The sequence below is a fragment of the Oryzias latipes genome, chromosome 17 (assembly GCF_053564925.1).
Source record: "Oryzias latipes strain Hd-rR chromosome 17, Olatipes_Hd-rR_3.1".
NCBI lineage: Eukaryota > Metazoa > Chordata > Actinopteri > Beloniformes > Adrianichthyidae > Oryzias > Oryzias latipes.
Genome location: NC_136253.1, coordinates 21,399,354 through 21,423,456, shown reverse-complemented (window position 1 = coordinate 21,423,456; position 24,103 = coordinate 21,399,354). Strand labels below are relative to the sequence as shown.

Here is a 24,103-nt window from a genome sequence, read left to right as displayed (position 1 = left end):
TGTCAGAGTAAACATCAATGGCTTTTTAACAGGTGGACATCATTGTCAGGTGTGTCGGCTCATAAAACATGTCATTTCCTCTTGCCAGCAGGTGGCGCTACACCTGTTCCGGATTCTTTCACTGCAGATGTGTTCAGAGTCAGATTACAATCATGCACATCAATTTTGGATCAAATTGGATTATGCATGGCTGAGTAATGGCCATTTTTCTTTTCATGGCGTGTTTTCGAAATGACCTCCATTTTTGACGCGCCGCCACGGTCACAAACATCCGTAAAAACTTAAAAGCTTCACAAGTTAACATCGGACATGGGTGTAGTTTACAAAACCAAAGTTTGGAGTCATTACTCCAAATCTCTAGGAGTTCGTTCTAGAGCGAGGCCTGCAAATGAACAAAATACAGCAAAAATGACATATTGTCATCAATATATCAGACTTCCTGTGCGACTGACAGCTTGGTCCCAAGAGACTTTTTTGTAGGTTTCTATCCGATGAACATGCCCTGTTAAAATCAAGCTTGTACTATAAAGCATATGGAGGTGCTCGCGAAAACAAATTTTGCAGGTGGCGCTATCGAGCCATTTTTGTTTACCTATGCCGTTCTCCTATAAAATATGAAATTTTTCGCGACTCCTGATGTGTATACAAAATTTGGTGAGTTTTGGGGTATGTTAAAGGCCTCAAAAAGGCGACGGAAAAGTCGGAATAATAATAATAATAATAAACCTAACAGATACAATAGGGTCCTTGCACTCCGTGCTCGGGCAATAATGAGCTATGAATTTTGATACTTAAATCAAGTAAAATGAAGTTTCTTTTTGTCTTTTTTGTCACAGGAGTGAGATATTCGTCCAGGCGGGGGCGCTATGGCATCAAAAACAGGAAGAGAGAAGACTAAACAAATCGAGTGTCGAGTGCTCGATGACATAACTCGATAATCGTTGCTGCCTGTGTTCGTCTTGCGCGAGATTCGAACTTTTTGTCGACGTCAACAAGTAAGCTCCAGCCCTTTCCCATATTTTTCCCCCACTAAAACAAAGTAGCAATTGCGCACTAAAACAATGCAGTGAGGAAAAAGCTAAAGCTAAGCCGAATCTTTTCTATTAACTAATTTTTTTCCCGGCGTTGTCGTTTGTTTTTAGCATTTAGCAATGCTAATGCTAAAATAAGTATAGCCATACTATCTATTTAGCTATATAGCTAAAACAGGTTTTGTTGCGTTAGTAACATTTAAAAATCTGCATAACGTTACCTAACTACTTGAAAAGGAAGTGTTTTCAAATTGTAAATTAAATATTTTCAAAAAATTGTTAAAGTTGGTCATTTCAAAATTCTCAGTATTTTGCTAATAATTTCTATGTGCATTACAGACAGAAAACACAGCAGCTAGGTTTTAACACAAGGCTCTAGACAGCGTTCTGTTCTGTTATGTTGGCTGTAATAAATAGAACTAAATTATAATCTCACAGGCAAGAGTACAGTAACACTCCTGATTGTGTTTTAGCAAGTTATGAGACAAACAGCTTATATTTGGGTTTATGCATATATTTGTAAGCGGTGAACAGTGCAATAATAAAGTTTTTAAAAAAAGAGAACGCCTCTGCTCCCTCTTCACAGCTCTGTTTTAGGGTGATGAGATCAGTACCTCCCAAAAACTCCTCTAAATTGTTGGAGGGCCTCAGTGAGCATATTCAGAAAAGCTCCAGGCCCAAGAACAAAGTTACAAATTACCAGCTGAGAAGTCAGGGATGGAGGTCGTCGTTAAAGAAAACCCAGGTTGATGGCTGTGAGGCTGGCTCCGATCAAGACAGCAAATCCGACATGATTAGTATTTCTGACGAAGAGGGTGTTGAGAGGAGCAGAAGCCCTGTGGAACCGGCTGATACTGAAGAGGATGGGTCCAATGAGGCCTGCTGGTCGGAGTGCAGCAGCGTCGCTTCTGGACCTTCCTCCCGACACGATGCGGCTTTGAAGGAACCGGCATCTTCACAAGCTGTGTGCTCCATCTGTCACAAGCTCTACCAAAAGGCGAGGAGAATGAGGGCTCCAATTAAAGATAAACTTTTAGACAAAGGTGAGGGCTCTAGTCCTTTGAAACATTAATATGAAACCAAAAATCTGCTTCATAAGTGTTATTCAATTCTCCTTTATCTGGATTTCTTTTCAGATCCCAATTCGTTGTCATGTGACCAGTGGATTCTGCTTAAAAAGATAAAGCCCAAAAAGCTGACTGCTACCAAAACGTAAGAGCATCTAAGTGTGTGTGTATTGTTGCAGGCTTTAGGAGGAATTGTTGTCATTTATGTTTGTTAGGATAAGTTTGACTTGCTTCTGATTTCTGCTCGTCAGAACATCTGGATTTTAAATTCACACTCAGATCTTCTATTGATCTTTTATAAAAGCGATCCTAGTGGTCTTTTGATTCTGATTGTACCGTTTTCAGCCAAAACAGAAAAACCTTTGTTGTTTCCTTGGAGATGGTTTCTGCTGAGTGACAGTACATTAGAAATGCGTCTCGGAGTTGTGGGCGGGACTGTTGGCGTACCCACATCACATCATCCATCTGTTTAAATGGATAGCTTACTAGCTTACAGCCTCTCACAACCCCAAGCTAACATTACCGCTGCAGCAAAAATGGCGAGCAATAATAGGGCTATGCAGCCGTACAGTTTTGACAGATACCAACTCAGACGAGGAAAACAAAGACGTACATGGATCTAGTCATTTACAAGTGGATACATATGAATGGAGCAGATCGGGGAGCTTATGGCCCGCCCTGCTTCTGATTCACAGCAATTGAATAAAATAATACTCAAAAAAGCGTAGTTGTCTATATATATATGTGTGTGTGGGTGTGTGTGTGTGTGTGTGTGTGTGGGGGTGTGTGTGTGTGTGTGTGTCTTCCATACTGAGAAAAATGCCATGAGAACATGTTAAAAACACGAAAAAAAAAAACAGATTTTCATCAAAGTGTGTCTTTAAAGTCCAGAAATCTTCTGAAAACTTGATGATTGGGAATCTTTACAGAATTGAAAGCCTCAGACTGGAACAGAGAGAACGTGGAGAGAGACAGAGAGAGTCTTCAACGTGCTCAAGGCCTCACATTTTCCTTCAGAGGTACTTCATCCTATCATCGATCAGTACTTGTTTTTTTTTTCTTTTATTTTTAATATTCATTTTTATGGTATTTTTGTCAGAAATCTTCAACGGTGCATCAAAAATCCCTCAAGAAAAATGGAAAGGAAGAGGAAAAAGAGGAAAAGGAGGGGATACAATACCCAGTATTCTTCTGTTGCTAAGAAACAGCATTTCCAAATTCCCGACCAGATCATCGGCGGTTACGACAACTGCGCAGACGGCTCTTTTTGTAGCGGCTTTGGTTTGGCCGACTGCAGCGGTCTAAGTGTGGACCACGAAGCTGCTTTGGATCTGACTGAGGAGATGCTTTTGCCTGCGAGCCCAAAAACCAGCGGGATCATGGGAAAACGGGGCACAGAGAAGAAAGAAGCAAAAACTAAGACTTGCTTTAGAGATCTGCTGACTCAGTGTCTGTGCAACAGCAGCGTAATTGTCCGAGAACGACGTTAGCGGGGGAACCTTTTACAACAACAAAAAAGTTATTTTTTTAAAACCGATTCAGTAAATTAGATTTCTGAATGTTTTTGCCTTCACTCCTTTTATTGGTCTTTTTTTCTGACCTGTTCTTTTTGGCTCCTTGTTTTCATCTTTCCTTTAATTTTAATTTTTACACTTGCTATACATGCTTTACTGTTCTCAGCTGAGTGTTTTTGCTCTGTCTGCTGGATTTCCTCTATCTCAGTCCAGAATGGTGCATTTCAGGTTACCTGCTTCTCTTGATGACTTTTTCAGTGACCTTTTTAAGAATATATGAAGCAAGAAGGCTGAGCTTATTTTAGAAAATTGTCAATCAACTTGAAATGTTTTCTGCACAAATACTAATAAAATATGTAAGTTCAGGATTAAAGAGCCACTCCAATGAAACATTTGTTTTTGTTCTTTTGGCTACTGTTGTCAATCAATCTCTATGCTGCTTCTCCTGTACAGATACATGCAGTTGTTACTTACCTTTTTTGGAGCTTAGACAGGTTAAACAAGAGGTAAAAGTGTGAAAAATGTCTAAAGTGTATCAAATGGGTATTGAGGGGTTTTTACTGACTTCAAACATCTGTAATCCTGCTTTGCTGTTATTTTTAGACCTCACAATAAACAAGGGACTACTACTTGGTGTTTAATTGAATCCCAGATCATAACCCTTACACCACCATGCTCATTAAGGATTGTTAGGAGCTTAAACGGAAAAAAAAATGTTGAGAACAAAACGTTCCCCTGGTTCCCCTTTCTCTTTTTAATTGGTGTCTCTAAATTGTCCCTAGGTGTTTCTCATGAGTGTGTGGCCCTGCAAACAGACATGGCGATCTGTTCATTGTGCACTCTGTGTTCTTGGTTCCAGCAACTCTGTGACCCTAAAAGGGATTCAGCAATTTCTGGAGACGGATGGAGAACCTTCACCTTTTGTGGGGGGTTTTTTGGTCAGACCTCCAAAGATGCACATTTCCTCAGTCTTCTTTCAATTGAGCCATGACACTTCTGCAGTCTGTCTGAGAGCACAACTTCTTAGGGTCTCTACTTTTGGGAGGATCGCACTTGTAAATTACGTTCACTTTTGGCGCCATAGCGAATCAGCTGTCCCTCATTCGTACAGGTGGTTTGGCAGAGATCTTCACACCGGATGGCCTTCCTGGCACAACCCTGTACTTTATCCGGGCTGGGCAACCGGCCCAGGGGGGCCCAGACTTGGTTAGGCAGTAGCAGGTAAGGTCTTGCCAAAGGACCCACACAGCGTGAAGCTCATAGTGCCCCATGGGGCAGTCCAACACCCAACCAACTGAGCAATCCAGCCACTTGAAGCTCGCTCTTGTAAATAACATTATTTTTTCCTCATTTATAACCTCCAAGTTCTAAATAGTTTTACTAGAATTTTACAAGTTGACATAGAGCAAAAGTTTCATAACTTGACCCTTTACTGATGTTTTGAGCCTTTTAAAAAACAAGCAAAGAAACAGATTTTCTACACCTCTGGTGATGCTCAGCTACCTGTTGTTAGTTCTGTTAAACAAACTTACTGTCGCGTAGCAGCTTAATTTTTGGAGAGTATGCATTTTATCTGCGCAAATCAGTGACAACTGTTTCAATGTGACCCCTGAAAAAATATGCCAGAAAGTGAACAAAAAAAGAAAGAAACAAAGACAAAAACATAGTAATGCAGAAGTCCTGGCATTTTTTTCACATTAATGAGATGCACAATGATGCCTCTTTGCAGCTTCCAATTAACATTTGAAGTGAAATGTCTAAAAGGCACAAAACTGATAATGTTCTCTAAATTTCACAAACCAGGACTTTTTTTTTTCATCCACCCAAATGTTTTCCCAAAAACTGAGGAGCTCCACACGACAATGTGATGTTTTGAGATTTCTGGGCTGATAGTGGTGAATGCTGAGGAAGGGTGGGGAAAGTGAGAAGTAGATAAGAAGCTGGGGGGTTCAGTCTTGAGGCCTGCAACAATTTTTGAAAGTTTATTTTGGAGTAGTTTTACTGTTTACTTGTGGGATTTGTGAAGTGGGAGAGGATGGGGATTCGAGTCCAGGAAATGTGTCTGCTGAGACACTTTGGGTCGGACTCCCGTCCAGATAGAGGCGCGCAGTATTCCATTGATAAAAGCATTTATTTAAAGACCGTTTACAATAAGCAGATCAGATAAAACGTTTGTTTTTAATCATGCAAAGTAGTTTTGCTTGTTTTTGACTCACTTTTATTGAAGATAATTTTAAAAATGATTGATTTTCTAAACTTAAGATAGTTTTCAAAGTTATGAAATCAGATTCTTTTGGTAAAAAAGACCACTGGCTCTTTTTGCTCCTCTGTGGTAAAATGATCTTTTGTGTTGCTCTGATATTAAAAACACTTGAGGCTGAAGTGGCAAAGATCAAAGAGGAAAATCACAGCCTGGTTATCAGAAATGAGTAGAGGAAGTTTCCACAATCTCCCCATTTAAAAGATATCACATTTTCTTTGTATCTTTGTGTGCAGATCTGAGCAGAAATGGGAAAACTCCCGGAATTCTAGACCATAGCTCCAAAAGTGTCTCCCTGTTCTTGTGAGAACTGGTATTCCTTGTTCTTGTCCTGATCTAACCCAGAACTGTGTTTGGATAGATGCAAACAACAACAGACAGGTTTCCTATTGCTCGTACAGATATGAACCAGAGGTCTCAGGGCTAAAACAATCCAAACACGGCGCAGCATCCTGTGACAGATCCACTATCAGCACCTGACACCTCGAAAACAGGAAGTGTGTTTTAGTGGGTGTGCAGATGTGTTTGTGGGAGGAGCATCAACACAGATTAAAAACCCCTCAGACTGAAGCTTTGGAATCACTCTGCTGAAGAAGGAAGGGGACGGGTCCATCATGTCCTACTACGAGGTGAGGCTGCAATTCTGAAGCATTTTTGGCCATCGTAGATTCAACTTTTACAACTTTATTGACTCTCTTCTCTCTCTTCTGCAGCATATTGTTCTGGACTATGACTTAAATGATACGGGCTCTGGTTCTGGTTTGGGTTCTGGGGAAGTGGGTGTGGATCTGGAGGAGCCCTGTGGAATGGAGCACCTGATGACAGCTGAGCTTCAGCAGGTCTTCCTGCCGGTGGTCTACTCCCTCATCTTCATCCTGGGCATCACAGGGAACGGCCTGGTGGTGATGGTGTTGGGCTGTCAGCGCAGGTAGGTGGATGGAGGAAGAAGGTTCTGACACAACGGTGGACGGGTGAACCATGACAGTGAATGGATCTTGTTTTCCCCTTAGGTCAAAGTGCAGCCTGACAGACCGCTACCGCCTCCATCTGTCTGCTGCTGATCTGCTCTTCGTTCTGGCGCTGCCCTTCTGGGCCGTGGATGCCGCTCTGGCTGACTGGCGGTTTGGAGCAGTCACCTGCGTTGGCGTGCATGTGATCTACACAGTCAACCTGTATGGCAGCGTTCTTATCCTGGCATTCATCAGCCTGGATCGGTATCTGGCAGTGGTCCGAGCTACAGACACGAACAGTGGTGGTCTGAGGCAGCTGCTGGCACACAGACTGGTGTATGTGGGTGAGTGGCAAAAGACAAGTGTTTTGTATTTCTTTTTTCTTCAGCTCTGCAGTTCTTCATTGTTTTACTTCTTTATCTGTGCAGGAGCATGGATGCCTGCAGGTTTGCTGGCAGTCCCAGATCTGATATTTGCCCGAACTCAGGAAGGAGGAGAAGGTTCCACTTTGTGCCAGAGATTCTACCCAGACGACAACGCTCCTCTCTGGGTGGCAGTCTTCCACCTCCAGCTGGTGCTGGTGGGTCTAGTGATCCCTGGCCTGGTGCTCTCGGTGTGCTACTGCGTCATAGTCACCAGGCTGACCCGAGGCCCCCTCGGTGGCCAGAGGCAGAAGCGACGAGCTGTCAGGACCACCATCGCTCTGGTGCTCTGCTTCTTCATCTGCTGGCTGCCTTATGGAGCGGGCATCTCTGTGGACGCTCTGCTCCGCTTGGAGGTCCTGCCACGGAGCTGCAGACTGGAGGCTGCTTTAGGGGTGTGGCTTTCAGTTGCTGAGCCCATGGCCTTTGCACACTGCTGCCTGAACCCGCTGCTCTACGCCTTCCTCGGTGCCGGGTTCAAGAGCTCGGCGCGGAGAGCCCTTACCCTGAGCCGGGCTTCCAGTTTAAAGGTTTTACCCCGAAGACGCCCTGGAGCCTCCACGACGACAGAGTCCGAGTCCTCCAGTTTACATTCCAGCTAGTCCTTTCTTCATGCGCTGTATGGAAACTGTAAAATACAAGTAAAGAAATGACACAAGATAAGGAGCAGTCTGCTGGTTCCGGACTCCTCTAAACTAATGTAAATAGTGTAAATATGCAGCTGTGTTCATATCCATGTTTGTAATGAATAAAAAAGGAAATTGAATTATCTAAAACTGGCTTTTCTGGGTTTTTTCTACCATTTCCCAACTGAAACTGGGTGAATAAGTCGACCATCTTCATAAAAGTTGGTAAATATAACAATCTGCTGCACTACAAAGAGTTTGAACACAAAAATAGCACTGATATATTGCCAAACAGGTGGAATGTGAAAGATAATATCTTTTGCAAGTAAGGCGTTGCAACTATTTCTGTCATTTTGAGGGAGATTACATCTCAGAAGTCTTCTTGCTTGTGATTGGTCAGCTGCATCTCTGGATCCAGTGATGCAGAGCAAAACAGTCGAGTTTCTACGAAAAATGAAACTTTGATGTGTGAAAACCAGGTGTGTTGTGGTTAGTGAGATAAAGTGTGTGTTTTTGGTGGATTTGTGTTGATGGTTTAAACAGTTTGCCTCTCCAACGTGAGAGAGAAGGAAGCAGAACGGGGTCAAAAGGTTCCCTCTTCAATACTCACACATACGCACAAGTGCTTCCCACATACCTGCTTCCACTTGGAAGTGGGAGAAACAGAAGCTGGAAGTTTATTGTGTCCTGTTTCCTCACGGAAGAATGAGAAGAGGAGGAAAGGATGAAGAGGATTGTTGTGTGAGAAGGAGAAAGGAGGGAGAAAAAAAACATGTATGGGAAAAGTCATATTGAACACAATTTACTGCAAATTTGACGCAAATGGCAAAAGTTGCGTGTTGAGAAGAATCAGGTGGAAAATCCACTTACCTGGTTACCCCCCCACCCCTCCGTGCGCTGCCCCGCCCCTCTTTGACACATTCACAGATACAGACGCAAGAAAAGCTCAAAACACACAATTCATTTCTATTCATAGCGTTTTCAAAACAGGAAAGACTTCCTGCAGCTCATTTTAGGAAAAACAAGCAGCTAAAACAATTAAACACTCCAGCAGTTCTCCGCTTACCCACACAAACAGCTGTTAGGCTGCTGAACAGTCCAAAAAACACACAACCTTACTAAAAAATTTGAGACAAATGTGAGATTTCATAGACTTTTTGGGAAAGAAATTTACTGCAACTGCCTAAGGTTTTAATAGTTACACCTGTTATTTTTTAGGTAAGGATTTATTTATTTATTTATTTTGCTGATAGGAAACAAACTTTAGAAGAAAATTTTACACCATTGTTCATCCTTGTGTACTTGCTGCTTCCTCCCCCCATTTCAATTGTGTCTTTTTTAACCCGTAAATCCTAAAATGATGAGAAACTTTTCAAATAAATAAAACGTTTGAGAGCTGGAAGTGTGTCTCCAGCTCGCTGCAAAAAAACCAGCAAGGATACATATCAAGGATTATTGGAGAAAAAAAACCTAACCTAACACAAATAGCACTTAAATTTCCTTTGCAAAACATGATGTTATTTTCCTATAATCACCCATAAAGCAGGAATTAATCATGGTTTTATTGAATGCAAAAAAAAAACATTCTTTTAAAGAAAAAACAATAGAAAACAAGTATTTAAATGGCATATTTTACATATTTGTACAGACAGCCAAAATCAATTGACTCTAATATGGTTGCAATTCTACATAACTTTCCTGAAACATAAAATTTAAATGAAACTTGACTTAAGAACTAAAATCCATCCAACAAAACCGAAGAAGCAACAATGTTGAGTTGCACGAACATCCTTTGTATGCAGGCCTGCAAAGGAACAGGAGGCTGAGGCGATGCGATCCAGAAATATAAGAGAAATGCCATAAGAGATTTCTGTGCTTAAACTATAGATGTTTGATTTGATGAGGATTTTGTTCAGCGCCAAGCTTGTAATTTACTTGCATTGTTTTGCTTTCAGTTTAACTTTAGTGCCAGCAATATTACTGCATGTTAGAGTCAAGAATATTTTCACTCTGCTCAGACTTTTAAACCACTGGGAGGGCTAGAGGGGGCAGAAGGTAAATGAGAACAGCAAAGTGGACGGCAATTACAAAAGAGAGGATTTAAAAAGAAGCTTTTCAAACATTTCTGTTTATTTATTTAGTACTTCTTCATTCCTAAAGAAGCTGGTATTGAGGATTTCTTAATCTTTGATAATAATGACACTCAAAAATTGGTAGGAGGGCTTTTTGCTGTGGAGGCAGCTGCCCCCCTTTGTTCCCCCCTGTAGTTCCACCCCTGTTTTAAAGCCTCAAACTGGGTTGCTTTGGGTTCATGTTTGGTAAATGGGACAAGTTCATGAACAGAATAAGCAAATAAACCAGCAAAAATCTTACTTGAAACGTTTTTGGTACCTCCTTTTCTCACTGTTTTTGTTTGCGTTACTGTGTCTCAAATCTGACACCATCCTGTTTTCACTTTAATGTTATTTTTTTGACTGGAATGTGCTTAAGTTTGACCAAAGTTAATGAAAACTGTCTGACATGTCGCTTCCTGTTCTTGCTGTGAACAGTTTTCAAACCCAGTCAAGAAACTAAAAGATGTGTTGTTCATTCAAGTGACTAATCTAATGGATGAGTTTTTTCCCCCTACATTTTCTCTGTCTGTTTGCCTACAGATGGTGGAGTTCTTTCATATTCATAAAGGCTGAGTTTCCTGCTGCTGAACAATTGTGGGAAAATCAGAGGTCAAGACAAAAGGAGAATAAAGCGGCAGAGACTGGGTTACATCCAAATGGCCTGCAATAACTTCCTGCCGTGTTCCTGGTGGGTTCATACAATGAGACAGGTGAAACCAATAAGGCTGCCAGTGGTTTTTGAATGGACCCCAGCAGGTGGAGGCGTGAGAATGATGGGAGCTCAAGATTGGAAACTAGCAGTGCTGCAGAGCAGAAATGAAGGGCTACTGGTGCAGGTCCAGTATTCAAACATGTATTACAAACTTGTCTTATGCTAGTTATCAGAAACTGAATCATGATTGTGCAATGATTTTGTTGTTTGCCTCTAACGGGGTTATTTTACATTGTTGCATGGCAATGGTTTAGAATGGTTTAGAATTGACTCTCTGTGAAAAAAACACATGGATGAGGTATGTTTGCAAATATATATACTCACTGTCCACTTTATTTAGTACACCTTGCTAGTACCAGGTTGGACCCATTTAAACCTTCAGAACTGCCTTAACTGCCCACCACATCCCAAAGGTGTTCCATTGGGTTGAGATCTGGGGACTGTGGAGGCCATTTGAGTCCAATGAACTCATTGTCATGTTCAAGAAACCAATCTGAGATAATTCCAGCTTTATGACATGGAGCCTTATCCTGCTGAAAGTAGCCATCAGAAGATGTGTCTCTGTGGTCATAAAGGGATGGACATGGTCAACAAGAATACCCAGGTAGTCTGTGGTGTATAAACCATGCACAACTAATACTAAGGGGCCCAAAGTGTGTCAAGAAAATGTCCCCCACAGCATTACACCACCACCACCAGCCTGAACTGTTGACACAAGGCAGGATGGATCTGAGTGTTGTTGACAAATTCTGACCCTACCATCTGAATGTTGCAGCAGAAATGGAGACTCATCAAACCTGGCAATGTTTTTCCAATCTGTGTGAATTGTAGCCTCAGTTTCCTGTTCTTAGCTGACAGGGGTGGTCGGTGTGATCTTCTGCTGCTGTAGCCCATCTGCCTCATGGTTGGATGAGTTGTGCGTTGAGAGATGCTTTTTTCAGCTGGAACCTCCTGGAACCAGTGTCTGGTCATTCTCCTTTGACTTCTGGAATCAACATTTCTGCCCACAGAACTGCCGTTCAATGGATATGTTCTCTTTTTTGGACCATTCTGTGTAAACCTTAGAGATGGTTGTGGGTAAAAATCCCAGCAGATCAGCAGTTTCTGAAATATTTAGACCAGACCATCCGGCACCAACAACCACTTTTACATTCTGATGCTCAGTTTAAACTTCAGCAGATCGTTTTGACCATGTCTACATGCCTCAATGCATTGAGTTGCTGCCAGGTGATTGGCTAATCAGAAAGTTGGATAGGTGTGGCTAGTCAAGTGTCCAGTGAGTGTAGATTTTTAAGGGGTTGACCCCCAACGGATCAAGACAGATGTTTGACTTTCCTCAGTTTAGCTCTGCTGGAGGTTTCTTTCATTCAATTGGTTTTCTCTCCACATACCATGAGAGATTAGACCAATAATGATTTAATTTTAAGTAAAACAATGTCCAAACATAAAGACGTTTAAGAACAAACATTGGAATATGATTATTGATAGATATGTTCATATATAAAGCATAAATAAACTGTAATGTATGAATATGAATACAAATTTGAATTACATTTGATGTACCTGCGACTAAGATTGAAATGGAACCAAATGAGTGTTTATACATGACAAATGAGTGTCGGATTTTTCCATGTGTGCATGTTACTATTTATAATTAAATACGTGTGTGTATATGGGTATCTGAGCCTGCATGTGTACTTATTAGAGAGTGAACAGGACTATAAAGATAGTGGGGGCCATTGGATGTGGTAAGAAATTTGTTCTGGGTCATAGGGGTGAGAATTCATATTACTTTTACTTCTTTTCATTCCTTTCCGGATTATAGTATATTTTTTGTCCCATCTTTCTTTTTAAGGTATATATCCAAAATGATAATATACTTATAATGATCACCATCAAAGAACCTAAGAGTCACTTATATAGGAAATGATTAAATTAAAAGGTTTGTAGTTTGGGTTTAATGGAATATTCTAGACTGGACTGGCTTGTAACAAGTTACATTTTAATTTTTTGTTTGTTTGTTTTGTTGTTTTCTTATCTTACAGTGTTTACAGGTAGTAAACAGGTTAGTCTGTGTTGTGATGCATCTTTTCATTTTTGTGAAAATCGATTGATCTTGAGAATTTTTCATACAAAATTTTCATCTGAAACTGTCCTAATACAGATAATGTCTCATGCATTCCACAGGGGTTTCACCATGGTTAATGGTGTATACTTATACAGCGCCTTTCTTCCTACAAGGACAAAGCGCTTAACAGTCACAGACCCATTCACAAACACATTCACACACTGGTGGCAGCTCCGCTGCCAAACACATACCACCAGAGGCAAGGTAGGGTTCAGTGTCTTGTCCAAGGACACTTCGACTCATGGGCGTGCAAGGCGGGAATCGAACCTACAATCTTACTATCATGGGTCGACCGCCCTACCGCTGCACCACGGCCACCCGTGGTGCCATGGTGACCATGACATGCTGTTTGACCGTACCGTAGTTAGGAAAATGTAAATAATTATATTAGTAATATTATAACAACATTGTAGTTGTATTTGTTATTTGTTACAATGTCCATTTGAAAAGCATTTTCCGTTTTCCATGTAGACAGTGTGTTCTCATCTGATACAAATATCTTTAATAGAGAAGCTATGGAACTATAAAAAAATAAACAATAGTTTTCAACGGCATGAATGTTTTTAAAATTACAATTATTTATTTATTTATGGTTACAAAGTTACAGATACCAGGATTTGCCATGAATTTCCACATTGATTAATTTTTATCAGAACCACCAGTAAAATGTGTGTCACTGTAGTAGATATGAACTGAACAGCGTTTACTTTACATGCCTGGTGTGGCTCTTATAATTAAAAGAGAATCATGTGAGGTTTTAACCAGATGGAAATTCATCTCTTTCTTGAAGCAGAGATTGTGAAGGATTTGCTGACATCCAGTGGTGGTAACTGGTACTGCATCTGTGGCGTTAGATACAAAAAATACAGGAACCCCCGTCAAAACTTATCACACATATTTATGGCTGCAATGTGTAACCTAGCTGTTTTTTGTCCTAAATAAAATGGCCTCTTTTGGCCCTTTTATTTTAATAGTCCTTTCATAACTGCAGATGTCTCTGGACCGTTTTCATAGCACACAAATACTGAACACAAAGCTGAAATTAGATTACCATGCTGCACTTTCTTACTCTTTTTTTTAACTCAACTTTATTGCACATCATGCCATTTTACAAGGATGTACTTTTTGGTATGTAATAAAAAACACAACTGCAAATATCAAATACACATCTGTAACAAACAGAAGAACACAAATGGAGATAGAAATAAGCCAGGGGGTTAAACTCTCAGAAAAAATACTGAATCTATCACATACAGACAATGTTCTGATTGCCTTTTGCTTCTCTGAATTTCGAATACTGTTGAAATATTGATTTAATTCAGAAAGGAATACAGTGAAACAGGGTTTTCTACCAGAAAATCTACATTTATGAACATGGAATTTGGCCAAAATTAGTAAAAGATTTAAAAGTAAACCAGAGTCTTTTTGCATATTTTTTTTTATATTAGACCCAACAAGACATCTTTCCAGAATAAGACAAAACAGGAATCCATTTTATCATTAATAAAATCACACATCTTCTGCCAAAACACCTTAACTTTGTGACAATACCAGAATAGATGGATAACTGTTTCAGGGGAATTACAACCAAAACTACAGAGTGTGTCAATGTTTAAATCTGTTTTGAATAAACATTTGAGCTGGATAAATTCTATGGATAATCTTAAAAGAAACTTCTTTAACCTTATTAGTGATTAAAAATGTATTGGGTGTTTGCCAAACCTCCTTCCATGCAATATCTACAACAAACATGTTCCAATAAGACATGCTACGAGGTAGTGAAACAATGTTCGTTTGAAATAATGTTCTTATGGCTTTATTGTTTTCCCTGGGATAACCGGTCAGACATATTTTCCCCACAGGAGTATTTATGGGAGAGAGTAGAAAAGGCTCCTCAATGTGAACTCTGTGTTGGAACTTTAACAGCATGCAGAGACCAGAAGGAATAGCTCCAAACACTCTAGCATATTCTAAAGGTGGAACAGGGAAGTTAAATTTGGATAGAAATTCCTCATAAATTAAAAGTAAGCCCTGGTTGTTAAATAATTGATACACAAAAATAATCTTATTTCGAAACCAATGTTCTATGAAGAGTGATTTGCGTTTATATAAAATGTCCCTGTTATTCCAGATAGAATATTTGTGAGGTGAAAAGTTGTGTTTGTATACAAGGGACCATGAAAGGAGAGCTTGGCGATAAAATGCAGATAACTTAAGTGGGATTTTACATAAATCATAATTACACATGAGAAAGAAATCAGCGGCACCAATTTTAGATAAAATATGAAGAGGTATAGTGTTCCAAATGGAGCTGGGATTTCTAAAAAGTTGTTTTAGCCAATAAATTTAAATGTGTTATTCAAGGTATAAAAATCGAGAAAATTGAGGCCACCTTTGTCAAAGGAGTTCATGAGAACATTTTTTTAAGTAATGGGTTCTGTTTTTCCAGATGAAATTAAAAAGCATTTTGCCAATTTCTTTGATAATTTTATCATCAACGTGTAAAGCCAAAGCTGCATATGTTAAGCGGGAAATACCTTCTGCTTTGCTGAGTAAAATCCTACCTCCCAAAGATAGATCTCTAGAGAGCCACTTTCTTACTAAAACGATTCATTTGGGGGAATTACACATGTCGGTATAGCCTTCTCTTTCATGAATGACTTATTCATCTTTGTAGAAAATGATCTACTTTATCTATTCAATAAACAGTCTTAACTTTATCTGTTTTGACAAGTCAATTAATAATTTAAAGTAATATGGTCAAATTTCAATTTACTTCTTACATTAAATGCATTGATACGTTGACTTTTGGCTTCTCCCATCAGGGGTCATCACAGCACAACAACCCTCCTTCGAAGATGAGTCCCATGGTTAATTTGGCAATGATTTTACGCCGGATGCCCTTCCTGACACAACCCTCTCAATCCAACCGGGCTTGGGACCGGCACAGCAGCAGAGAAGGGAACAGGGAGCAGCCCGGATTTGAACCCTGGTTTCACGGACGGAAGGCGCTGCAAACCAGCACGAGCTAAACCGGCCCCAATACAATATTTTAAAATGTTATTTTCGCCAAAAGTAAATATTATAGATTTATTGTATACAAAATTATTGTATTTATTTATGTATTTATTAATTTTGTTTTTGTATTATTTTCTCGTTTTAAATAAAGTTCTCTGGGAAGAAAAAAAATCCCGCAGGGACAGTCAAAGAAACGCCCCTATTTCTACGTCACTTCAATGTTTCGCTTTTAATTGGCTGATATTGCGAGTGACTCCGCACCGTGGCGCCGATAGGACGAAAAAACCGCGCCAAACGTCACGTGGCCTCACTTTTCGCGCGAAACCGCCTTCTGTTGTTGGGACTGAAGATCTGTGCTCGCCACCGTGTCCTCCTTCCTTCCACACGCGGAGTGTTCCTTTGAATCTCTGAGGCAGTTTTGCTACAGCGCAGGATGGACGTTGCTACAGCGACCGCGGAGCATGCCGGGACGACGGTGAAGGACGAGCTGGCGGAGAAATGTCAGAAGTTATTCCAGGCTTTCTTAGAGGAGTGAGTATCAGAGTATCCATCCAGCAGGAAGAGTCTTTGTTGTCGGCCTTGACAAGTCAATCACGAGTTGATCGCCTGCTTAAACACCTCTTTTTATTTAGATTTTCTTGGTTATAAAGTGAGTCTAAGGTTAGTTTTGCTTCTGTGCAGATTCCAGACCGCCGATGGGGAGGTGAAGTATCTCCGGGAGGGGGAAGAGCTGATCAGGCCTGAGAGGAACACTCTGGTGGTGAGCTTCACAGACCTGGAGGGCTTCAACCAAGAGCTGGCCACCACCATCCAGGAGGAGTACTACAGGCGAGTATGGAGAGCAAATACACCCACTGGAGTTGTGTGTGTGTGTGTGTATGTGCTGTGTGTGTAATTCTTGATTTGAAGGTCATTTTGTGTATTCACATGCACAAATGTAAAGAATTTAAAAACGCACAAATACAATTTACGCACAACTTGTAATGACAGCTGACAATGTCAAGTATTTACTAGATATTATTCACAAAGTAAGTTTAAAACTCTGATGACCCAGCATTCTAGCAGCATTTAAATGCATCATCTACCCACTGATCTGAAGACGTGACGTCTCACAACCCCTGGTGCAAAGCATAGTTCGTTTTTAGCTGCTGTCATTTCAAGTTGTGCGTAAATTGTATTTTGTATTTGCACATTATTGATCTGTTACTTCATGAAGGAACAGAACAGCTTTTGGTTGGAAGGGGGCCGCTTGTGTTAAAGTCGGACTTCTGCATTTTCAGGGTGTATCCGTACCTGTGCAGAGCAGTGCGCAACTTTGCTCGAGATCACGGGAACGTGCCGCTCACCAAAGAGTTTTACGTAGCCATCGAGGATCTGCCTACAAGACACAAGTAAGAGCGATGCAGGAACTATCACTGTTCATAAATGTCAATCAAGACGGTCAAATCGACGGTCTTTTCTGTGTCCTTTACAGGATCCGTGAGCTGTCCTCCATGCGGATCGGTACCCTGGTGAAGATCAGCTGTCAGGTGGTGAGGACCCACCCAGTCCACCCTGAGCTGGTAAGATTCCCCCTAAACGACCACATTTCATCACAGAAATGTGGACTTGTCGATGATGGATGCCTTGCGGCTGCAGGTGAGCGGCACCTTCGTGTGCATGGACTGCCAGATGGTGATCAAAGACGTCCCGCAGCAGTTCAAGTACTCGCCCCCCACCATCTGCAGAAACCCCGTCTGCAGCAATCGCTCCCGCTTCCACCTCGACACGCACAAGTCCAAGTTCATTGATTTTCAGAAGGTAGTGTGTGATGGAGCGGTCGTGCAGCTGGTCGCTGTTCTGTGTCTGATTTAGGGTGATACTTGTGTGCTCAGGTGCGTATCCAGGAGACGCAAGCAGAGCTGCCCCGGGGTTCAATCCCGCGGTCGCTGGAGGTCGTCCTGAGGGCAGAGGCTGTGGAGACGGCCCAGGCCGGAGATCGCTGCGACTTCACCGGGACACTCATCGTCGTGCCGGACGTCTCTCAGCTCAGCACTCCTGGTAAGACTTCACTGTGGGTGAACTGTACCTTTTTACTTTTGCATTTTGAACTTTGACCCTTCACGGTTGGGTGTTTTGAATGTCTTGTTGTCAGGTTTGCGAGCTGAAACCAGTTCCCGTGTGGGCGGGGGGCGCCAGGGCTACGAGGCGGAGGGTTTGAGGGGACTGAAAGCTCTGGGAGTCAGGGAGTTGTCGTACCGACTGGCTTTTCTAGCCTGCAACGTCGCACCGACCAACCCAAGAGTAAGAACTCCGCCCCAAACACACACACACACACACACATTTCAGGCTCCAACAGTCGTATAACTGTGAATAATTGTGTGTAGTTCGGTGGGAAGGAGCTTCGTGATGAAGAACAGACAGCTGAGAGCATCAAGAGTCAGATGACAGAAAAAGAATGGGAGAAAGTGTTTGAAATGAGTCAGGACAAGAATCTGTACCACAACCTGTGCACCAGCCTCTTCCCCACCATCCATGGTTGGTTCTACCTCCTCTGTTCTACCGCTTCTCCTTTGTTTTTAAAAAACAAAAGTCACATCTGCTGCCTGATCTTGTAGGAAATGACGAGGTGAAGCGCGGTATCCTGCTGATGCTGTTCGGTGGCGTTCCCAAGACGACGATGGAGGGGACCTCTCTGAGAGGAGACGTCAACGTCTGCATCGTCGGAGACCCGAGTACCGCAAAAAGCCAGTTCCTGAAGTGCGTGACGCGCCCGGCAGGAACACGCCGCTGAACCGCTTAAAGGTGAACTACTTCAGGAAGTAACGGGGTCGTTTGTGTTCAGGCACGTGGAGGAGTTCTCTCCCAGAGCGGTGTACACCAGCGGGAAAGCCAGCACCGCCGCAGGTCTGACGGCGGCTGTCGTCCGGGACGAAGAGTCGCACGAGTTCGTCATTGAGGCGGGAGCTCTGATGCTCGCGGATAACGTAAGGCATCCGGGTTAAAGACACACTCTGATGTACTTTGTGTTTGTATTTTTCTGATGATGGAAAGAAAATTAAGCCTAGAATTGCATTTCTGAGTATTTTTTTAAATAAAATTGTTTTGAGCAGACGAAATAAATGCAGTTTGGAAAAGATTGCGTTGATGATAGGTTTCCTCCATTCTGATGCATCTACTTGCATGGATCCATGTTACGTTTTTGCTTTCCTCGTCTAAGTTGGAATCTGTATTAAAAGACCACTGGGAAGGCTTATTTAAAAAAAAACGTCCATATGTCTGCTTTTAGGGGGTGTGCTGCATCGACGAGTTTGATAAGATGGACATCAAAGACCAGGTGGCCATCCACGAGGCCATGGAGCAGCAGACCATCAGCATCACCAAAGCCGGAGTGAAGGTAATGCTGCAAAGCCTTGAGATAAAAAGGGGAGAGCGAGGCTGGTGAGGGGAGTAAATAGGTGGATTTTGCGGTTTCAGGCGACCCTGAACGCCCGCACGTCCATCCTAGCTGCAGCCAACCCCGTCGGCGGCCGCTACGACCGCAGCAAGAGCCTGAAGCAGAACGTTAACCTGACCGCCCCCATCATGAGCCGCTTTGACCTCTTCTTCATCCTGGTGGACGACTGCAATGAGGTGTGATTTTGTGTGAAAGGGTTTTGTCGTGTCTTTTTCCCCCCTCCCATAACCTCTGTCCTCGCCGATGTCAGGTCACAGATTACGCAATCGCAAGACGAATCGTGGACCTTCACTCGCGCGTGGAGGAGTCCGTGGACAGGCTTTATTCTCTGGATGAGATTCGAAGATACCTGCTTTTTGCCAGACAGTTTAAACCAAAGGTGTGTGCTTTTTTTCAATTTAATTTTTCATGGTATTAAACCCTAAAATGTGACTCCTTAATTTTTGGAGTGTGTCCCCTCCTTTTCCAGATCTCCAAAGAGTCTGAGGAGTTCATTGTGGAGCAGTACAAGCGCCTCCGCCAGCGAGACAGCACTGGAAGCGTCTCCAAGTCTGCCTGGAGGATAACCGTTCGGCAGCTGGAGAGCATGATTCGCCTTTCTGAAGCCATGGCGCGCATGCACTGCTGCGATGAGGTACGGCCTTCACTCAAACGAAACACCTGGAACGTTTCCTGCGTCGCCCTTCTGTCTGACATTTTTTTCTCTGCAACTTCAGGTGCAGCCCAAACATGTGAAGGAAGCTTTCCGCCTTCTCAACAAGTCTATCATCCGAGTGGAGACTCCTGATATCAACCTGGAGCAGGAGGACGAAGTGGAGGAGGAGGAGCAACAGGAGGAAGGTGATGACACGCTCCCCATCAATACGGGGGGGGGGGGGGGGGGGGGGTGGCAGCACTACCTTGTATTTCATGAGCGCTCCTGTTTCTAGGCAACAATGTTCCAAATGGAGTCAATGGTCACGTCAATGGCCACATGGAGGATGTGAACGGCCACTCGGAGCACAGCGCTCAGTCCAAGCCGTCCCTCCGCCTGTCGTTCTCCGAGTACAAGCGCATCTCCAACCTGCTGGTGCTTCACCTGCGCAGAGTGGAGGAGGGTACGGCTTCTGGATTTTCACGGTCCCCCCCATTGCATTTGCCTTTTTTGTTTGTTTGTTTGTTTTAACGTTGTCATCTGTGCTGCAGCTGAGGAAGAGGAGGAGCTGAAGAAAAACGCTGTGGTGAACTGGTATCTGAAGGAGATTGAGTCAGAGATCGACTCAGAGGAGGAGCTCATCAATAAGAAGGGCCTGATAGAGAAGGTGATCCACAGGCTGGTGCATTATGTGAGTAACCCTCCTGGTGTTTTAGATAATTAAACGTTATAGAACAAACCGGTCAATTTATTTCAAATTTCTGTTTTTTTTAGGACCATATCCTAATCGAGCTGTCCCAGGCAGGACTGAAGGGCTCAGAGTCTGGGAGCACAGAGGAGGAGGAAGTTGTTCTAGTTGTCAACCCCAACTACACCCTGGAGGACTAAACTGTCTGCATCATCCTCCATCATTGATGCTTCAATGGATTTCTTACATTGCAGCCTCTAAAATGCTGTTGGACTTATTTTTCGAGTTGACCTCAGCTATTTAAAAAGAAAAAAAACAAGGGAAAAACAAAAAAAAGCAACGTTTAGGGATTTTCAAGATGAATAAACTGTAAATAGGTTTCCGCTGCTTTTTCTAACTCACTGACTTTTGTGTAACCTAAATTGAAAGCTTTCCACAGTATATATATTCAATTCAAATGTCACATTTGAAAGACTGGGTTTCAAGTTATGTTTTGTGTGTTATGATGGAAATTAAATGGTAGTTTAAATAATAAAAATATTTGTAAGCAAATATTCTGAACTTTTTTGTTGTCTTGGGTTCTTTGTGTATGGTGTAATTTTTGTTTTGAACGGTAGGTGGCAGTGCCTTGAAATTGATACGTAACTGCGCATGTGCGACATTTCATAACAAACATGGCGTACCACCTGATTCGAGACGCTATTGCAGGTAAAGTGATATTTACCATCCTAAGTTTACTATGTGGGATGTTTTTTGGTTGTTATGTGTGTTTGTTCATCAAGACTTTACGACTAATAGCCTTTGAGCAAAGTTGTGCATCAAAATATGAAAAAAAAACGAGTTTGTCTTTCAGGGCTGTACCGTGTCCCCGGGAGGATACTAATGCAACATAGCAGGGGAGCCATAAACTGTTCCCCCGCTGCCTGGATGTGCAGCTCAACGACGCAACCGAAGGGTTCAGCGAAAGAACACGCATCTGGCGGGAGAACCGAGGAGGAAACTACGGAGAGACCTGAATACATCCCCAGCAGAAAGGCGAAGAACCCCATGATGAGTATAGGCTACGCTTGGTACGTTCCAATCCTTCCTTTTACTATCAACAGCAAGAAATAAGTAAATGAAATTGTTGTTAACCTGGATATTCTTACTGCTTGCGTTACAAAATTTTTAATAATTATTTAATTGTACCTAATAAAAACAGAACACATGACGTCACTTTGCTAAGTCATTGATTGCATGTGGCGTTTCATTAAGAATCGCGTCGCATCCTGGATAATTTTACATTTGATTTTTGATTTTAGAGTATGGTTACTGTATTTGTTTACATTATTTTAAGATGTTAAGATCTTTTTCAATGTGCAACTTATTAATATTTGAGAGCTGCCACTTTTAGGGGGTGCCACAGCAAATCCTGTGCCTCCATCTAAACCCGTCCTTAGCATTTTCCTAGTTCCCATTGAGCGCATCCAAGTCCACTTCATCTTTAGCCTTCCTGTAGGCCTCCTTTCCTTGTAGCTCTCATCACATCATGTGTTCACTGTTCCTCCTCTGAACCATCTCAACCTGCTTTCCTGCATTTATCTCCAAAACATCTAACATGAGGTGTTCCTCTGGATTCATTCCTGTGTGTGGTAAGTTAATGTGTTGTGACCCTTCTGGGCCACCATATTTCCATCCTCATCACTGCCAAAAAGAAACCTCAGGATCTTCATCTCTGCCTCCTAACCAACATTGCTGCTTTTCACCAGTCTTCCACACTGTTCCTTTCATTTGCGCTGACTGTCTTTGTCACGGATCACACCTGAAACCTTCCTCTATCCATTCCAACCTGCTTACACACGCCTTTTCACCTCTTTCCCACAATGTGTTGCTCTGTTGTTACTTGAAGTTGTCCTCCTTCTCCGTCTCTGCTCCCTGGACCATACCATCCCCCTTTAGTGTCTCTCATTTACACAAAGCTCTTTAGAAGTTCCTCCACCCGCTCTCACTAGTCATCTGCTAACATCATGGTCCACAGAGGTTCCTGTCTAACTTCATCTGTCAAACAAGCAAACAGGAAGAGGCTCAAAGCTAATCCGTGGTGAACTACCTCCACCTTGAACCCCTTTGTCACTATTTCAGGATATCCCACCACTATTTTCTAGCTATCATACATCTCCAGACTGTGCTGTCATATGTTTTCTCTACAAAGACACATTACAGCTCTTCTGAACTTCTCTGTTCTCCTGTAAACATATAAACCTCTTAAGACCTGGCGTCCACATGTGTGGAACATCACATCTCAGGTTTTATTACCACAGTAGTTCATTCTGCTCAACTGGGGCCCTATTACTCCATGTAGAGGGTTAGCTCAAATTTGAGCTCATGTCTGAAGAGCTAATATCCTTTTCCTTTACAAAGTTTCCATAACGTTTTTCTTCCTCGTAAAAACTGACCCCAATTCCTCTCACTCCTAAAACTTGTTAGAGGGCTCAACCAGAAACTCTTCCCTCCTTAAAACATCCTTTTTAAATCATTTGATTTCTTTTCTTTTTTTTATAAATCAGATGAGTGGATTAGGGGTGTTTTTATTTCATTTTTGTTTAACTGAAAGGTGGGTGACGTTTTCATTTTCAGCATGTTTTTATGTTGGGTGGAAGAAACACCTGTCAGTGTGGCTGACCTACAATCCTATGGGTGATGTCAGAGATCATGTGCAGTTTATCCCTTGTACTATCTTAGATGACCCCACCCTTACATTGACGTGTTCTCCCTACCATGACAAAGGTGGATAAAGGTGGAAAGATTTCATGTAATCCATGGACACCAGTGAGGATCACAAACCATTGAAGAAAAAAGGTTGAAAGGGCGTAGGATAGCACAAGGGTTACATTGTTTCCACCACTGTGAGCATCAATTTGTCTTAACAGACCAGCAAACCAAATGAGTTCTGTACCAGGATGTTCTTTCTGCAGATTTTTGTTCATTTGAAAAAGAAAAAAAAAAAAAAAAAACATTTTGAAGCCATGTGCATTGCAAGACTTGTGATTTACATCTGTGCGTGTGCTGACCGAATTGTTTGTCTGTGCAGGATTATAGGTCTACCCAGCGGCATCATCGCCTTTGTTCTTGCCAAGAGACAAGTGGACAAAAACAGACTAAAGCAGCTCAAAGTCCGTCAGAGGATGAAACTGTCGAATGAAGGAGACTATGAAGGGAGCCGCTACCGCCACCAAACCAAAGAGGTCAAACTGGACCAGTGACGTGATGCAGATGGGATTCAAAAGATTAAAACTAAGTTTTAAAGAGTATATTTAAAGATCATTTAAATCATTTATTTTTTTTGATACGAACAAGCAGTGGCGTGTCTTTATTGATAACTTGGATTTTCAGCAGCTCAGCCTCCGACTGTGTCTGAGGTCCACAACTGGACTTGGTTTTGATTGTGTTTTCCTGAGTAGAGAACCCCCCTCCTGCTGCTGCTCATTTTGACCATTTATGAGAATAAATGCAAAAACAAAAAT

The 24,103-nt window shown here is 42.1% G+C and overlaps 4 protein-coding genes across 4 annotated transcripts; all 4 read left to right on the top strand.

Annotated features, from left to right (window-relative positions):
* Positions 1 to 836: 836 nt before the first annotated feature.
* On the top strand, positions 837 to 4,241 carry si:ch211-227n13.3 (uncharacterized). Its single transcript, XM_011486519.3, has 5 exons — positions 837 to 995; positions 1,618 to 2,074; positions 2,168 to 2,243; positions 3,028 to 3,117; positions 3,198 to 4,241. The coding sequence occupies exons 2-5, from the start codon at positions 1,633 to 1,635 to the stop codon at positions 3,586 to 3,588; spliced, it is 999 nt and encodes a 332-aa protein (XP_011484821.1). The 5' UTR covers positions 837 to 995; positions 1,618 to 1,632; the 3' UTR covers positions 3,589 to 4,241.
* Positions 4,242 to 6,374: 2,133 nt separating this feature from the next.
* LOC101160103 (C-X-C chemokine receptor type 4) lies at positions 6,375 to 8,020 on the top strand. The gene is made up of 4 exons (XM_023965138.2): positions 6,375 to 6,501; positions 6,586 to 6,800; positions 6,883 to 7,166; positions 7,251 to 8,020. The coding sequence occupies exons 1-4, from the start codon at positions 6,487 to 6,489 to the stop codon at positions 7,844 to 7,846; spliced, it is 1,110 nt and encodes a 369-aa protein (XP_023820906.1). The 5' UTR covers positions 6,375 to 6,486; the 3' UTR covers positions 7,847 to 8,020.
* An 8,126-nt stretch (positions 8,021 to 16,146) lies between these two features.
* On the top strand, positions 16,147 to 21,152 carry mcm6 (minichromosome maintenance complex component 6). The gene is made up of 18 exons (XM_004079012.5): positions 16,147 to 16,373; positions 16,524 to 16,670; positions 17,123 to 17,233; positions 17,317 to 17,404; positions 17,481 to 17,642; positions 17,717 to 17,882; positions 17,977 to 18,125; positions 18,209 to 18,359; positions 18,440 to 18,581; positions 18,667 to 18,808; positions 19,111 to 19,218; positions 19,299 to 19,454; positions 19,529 to 19,657; positions 19,748 to 19,912; positions 19,995 to 20,118; positions 20,208 to 20,375; positions 20,464 to 20,603; positions 20,687 to 21,152. The coding sequence occupies exons 1-18, from the start codon at positions 16,276 to 16,278 to the stop codon at positions 20,798 to 20,800; spliced, it is 2,460 nt and encodes an 819-aa protein (XP_004079060.1). The 5' UTR covers positions 16,147 to 16,275; the 3' UTR covers positions 20,801 to 21,152.
* Positions 21,153 to 21,155: 3 nt separating this feature from the next.
* Positions 21,156 to 24,102, top strand: si:ch73-71c20.5 (DUF4748 domain-containing protein). Its single transcript, XM_004079011.5, has 3 exons — positions 21,156 to 21,308; positions 21,454 to 21,670; positions 23,671 to 24,102. The coding sequence occupies exons 1-3, from the start codon at positions 21,275 to 21,277 to the stop codon at positions 23,840 to 23,842; spliced, it is 423 nt and encodes a 140-aa protein (XP_004079059.1). The 5' UTR covers positions 21,156 to 21,274; the 3' UTR covers positions 23,843 to 24,102.
* The last annotated feature ends 1 nt before the right edge of the window (position 24,103 follows it).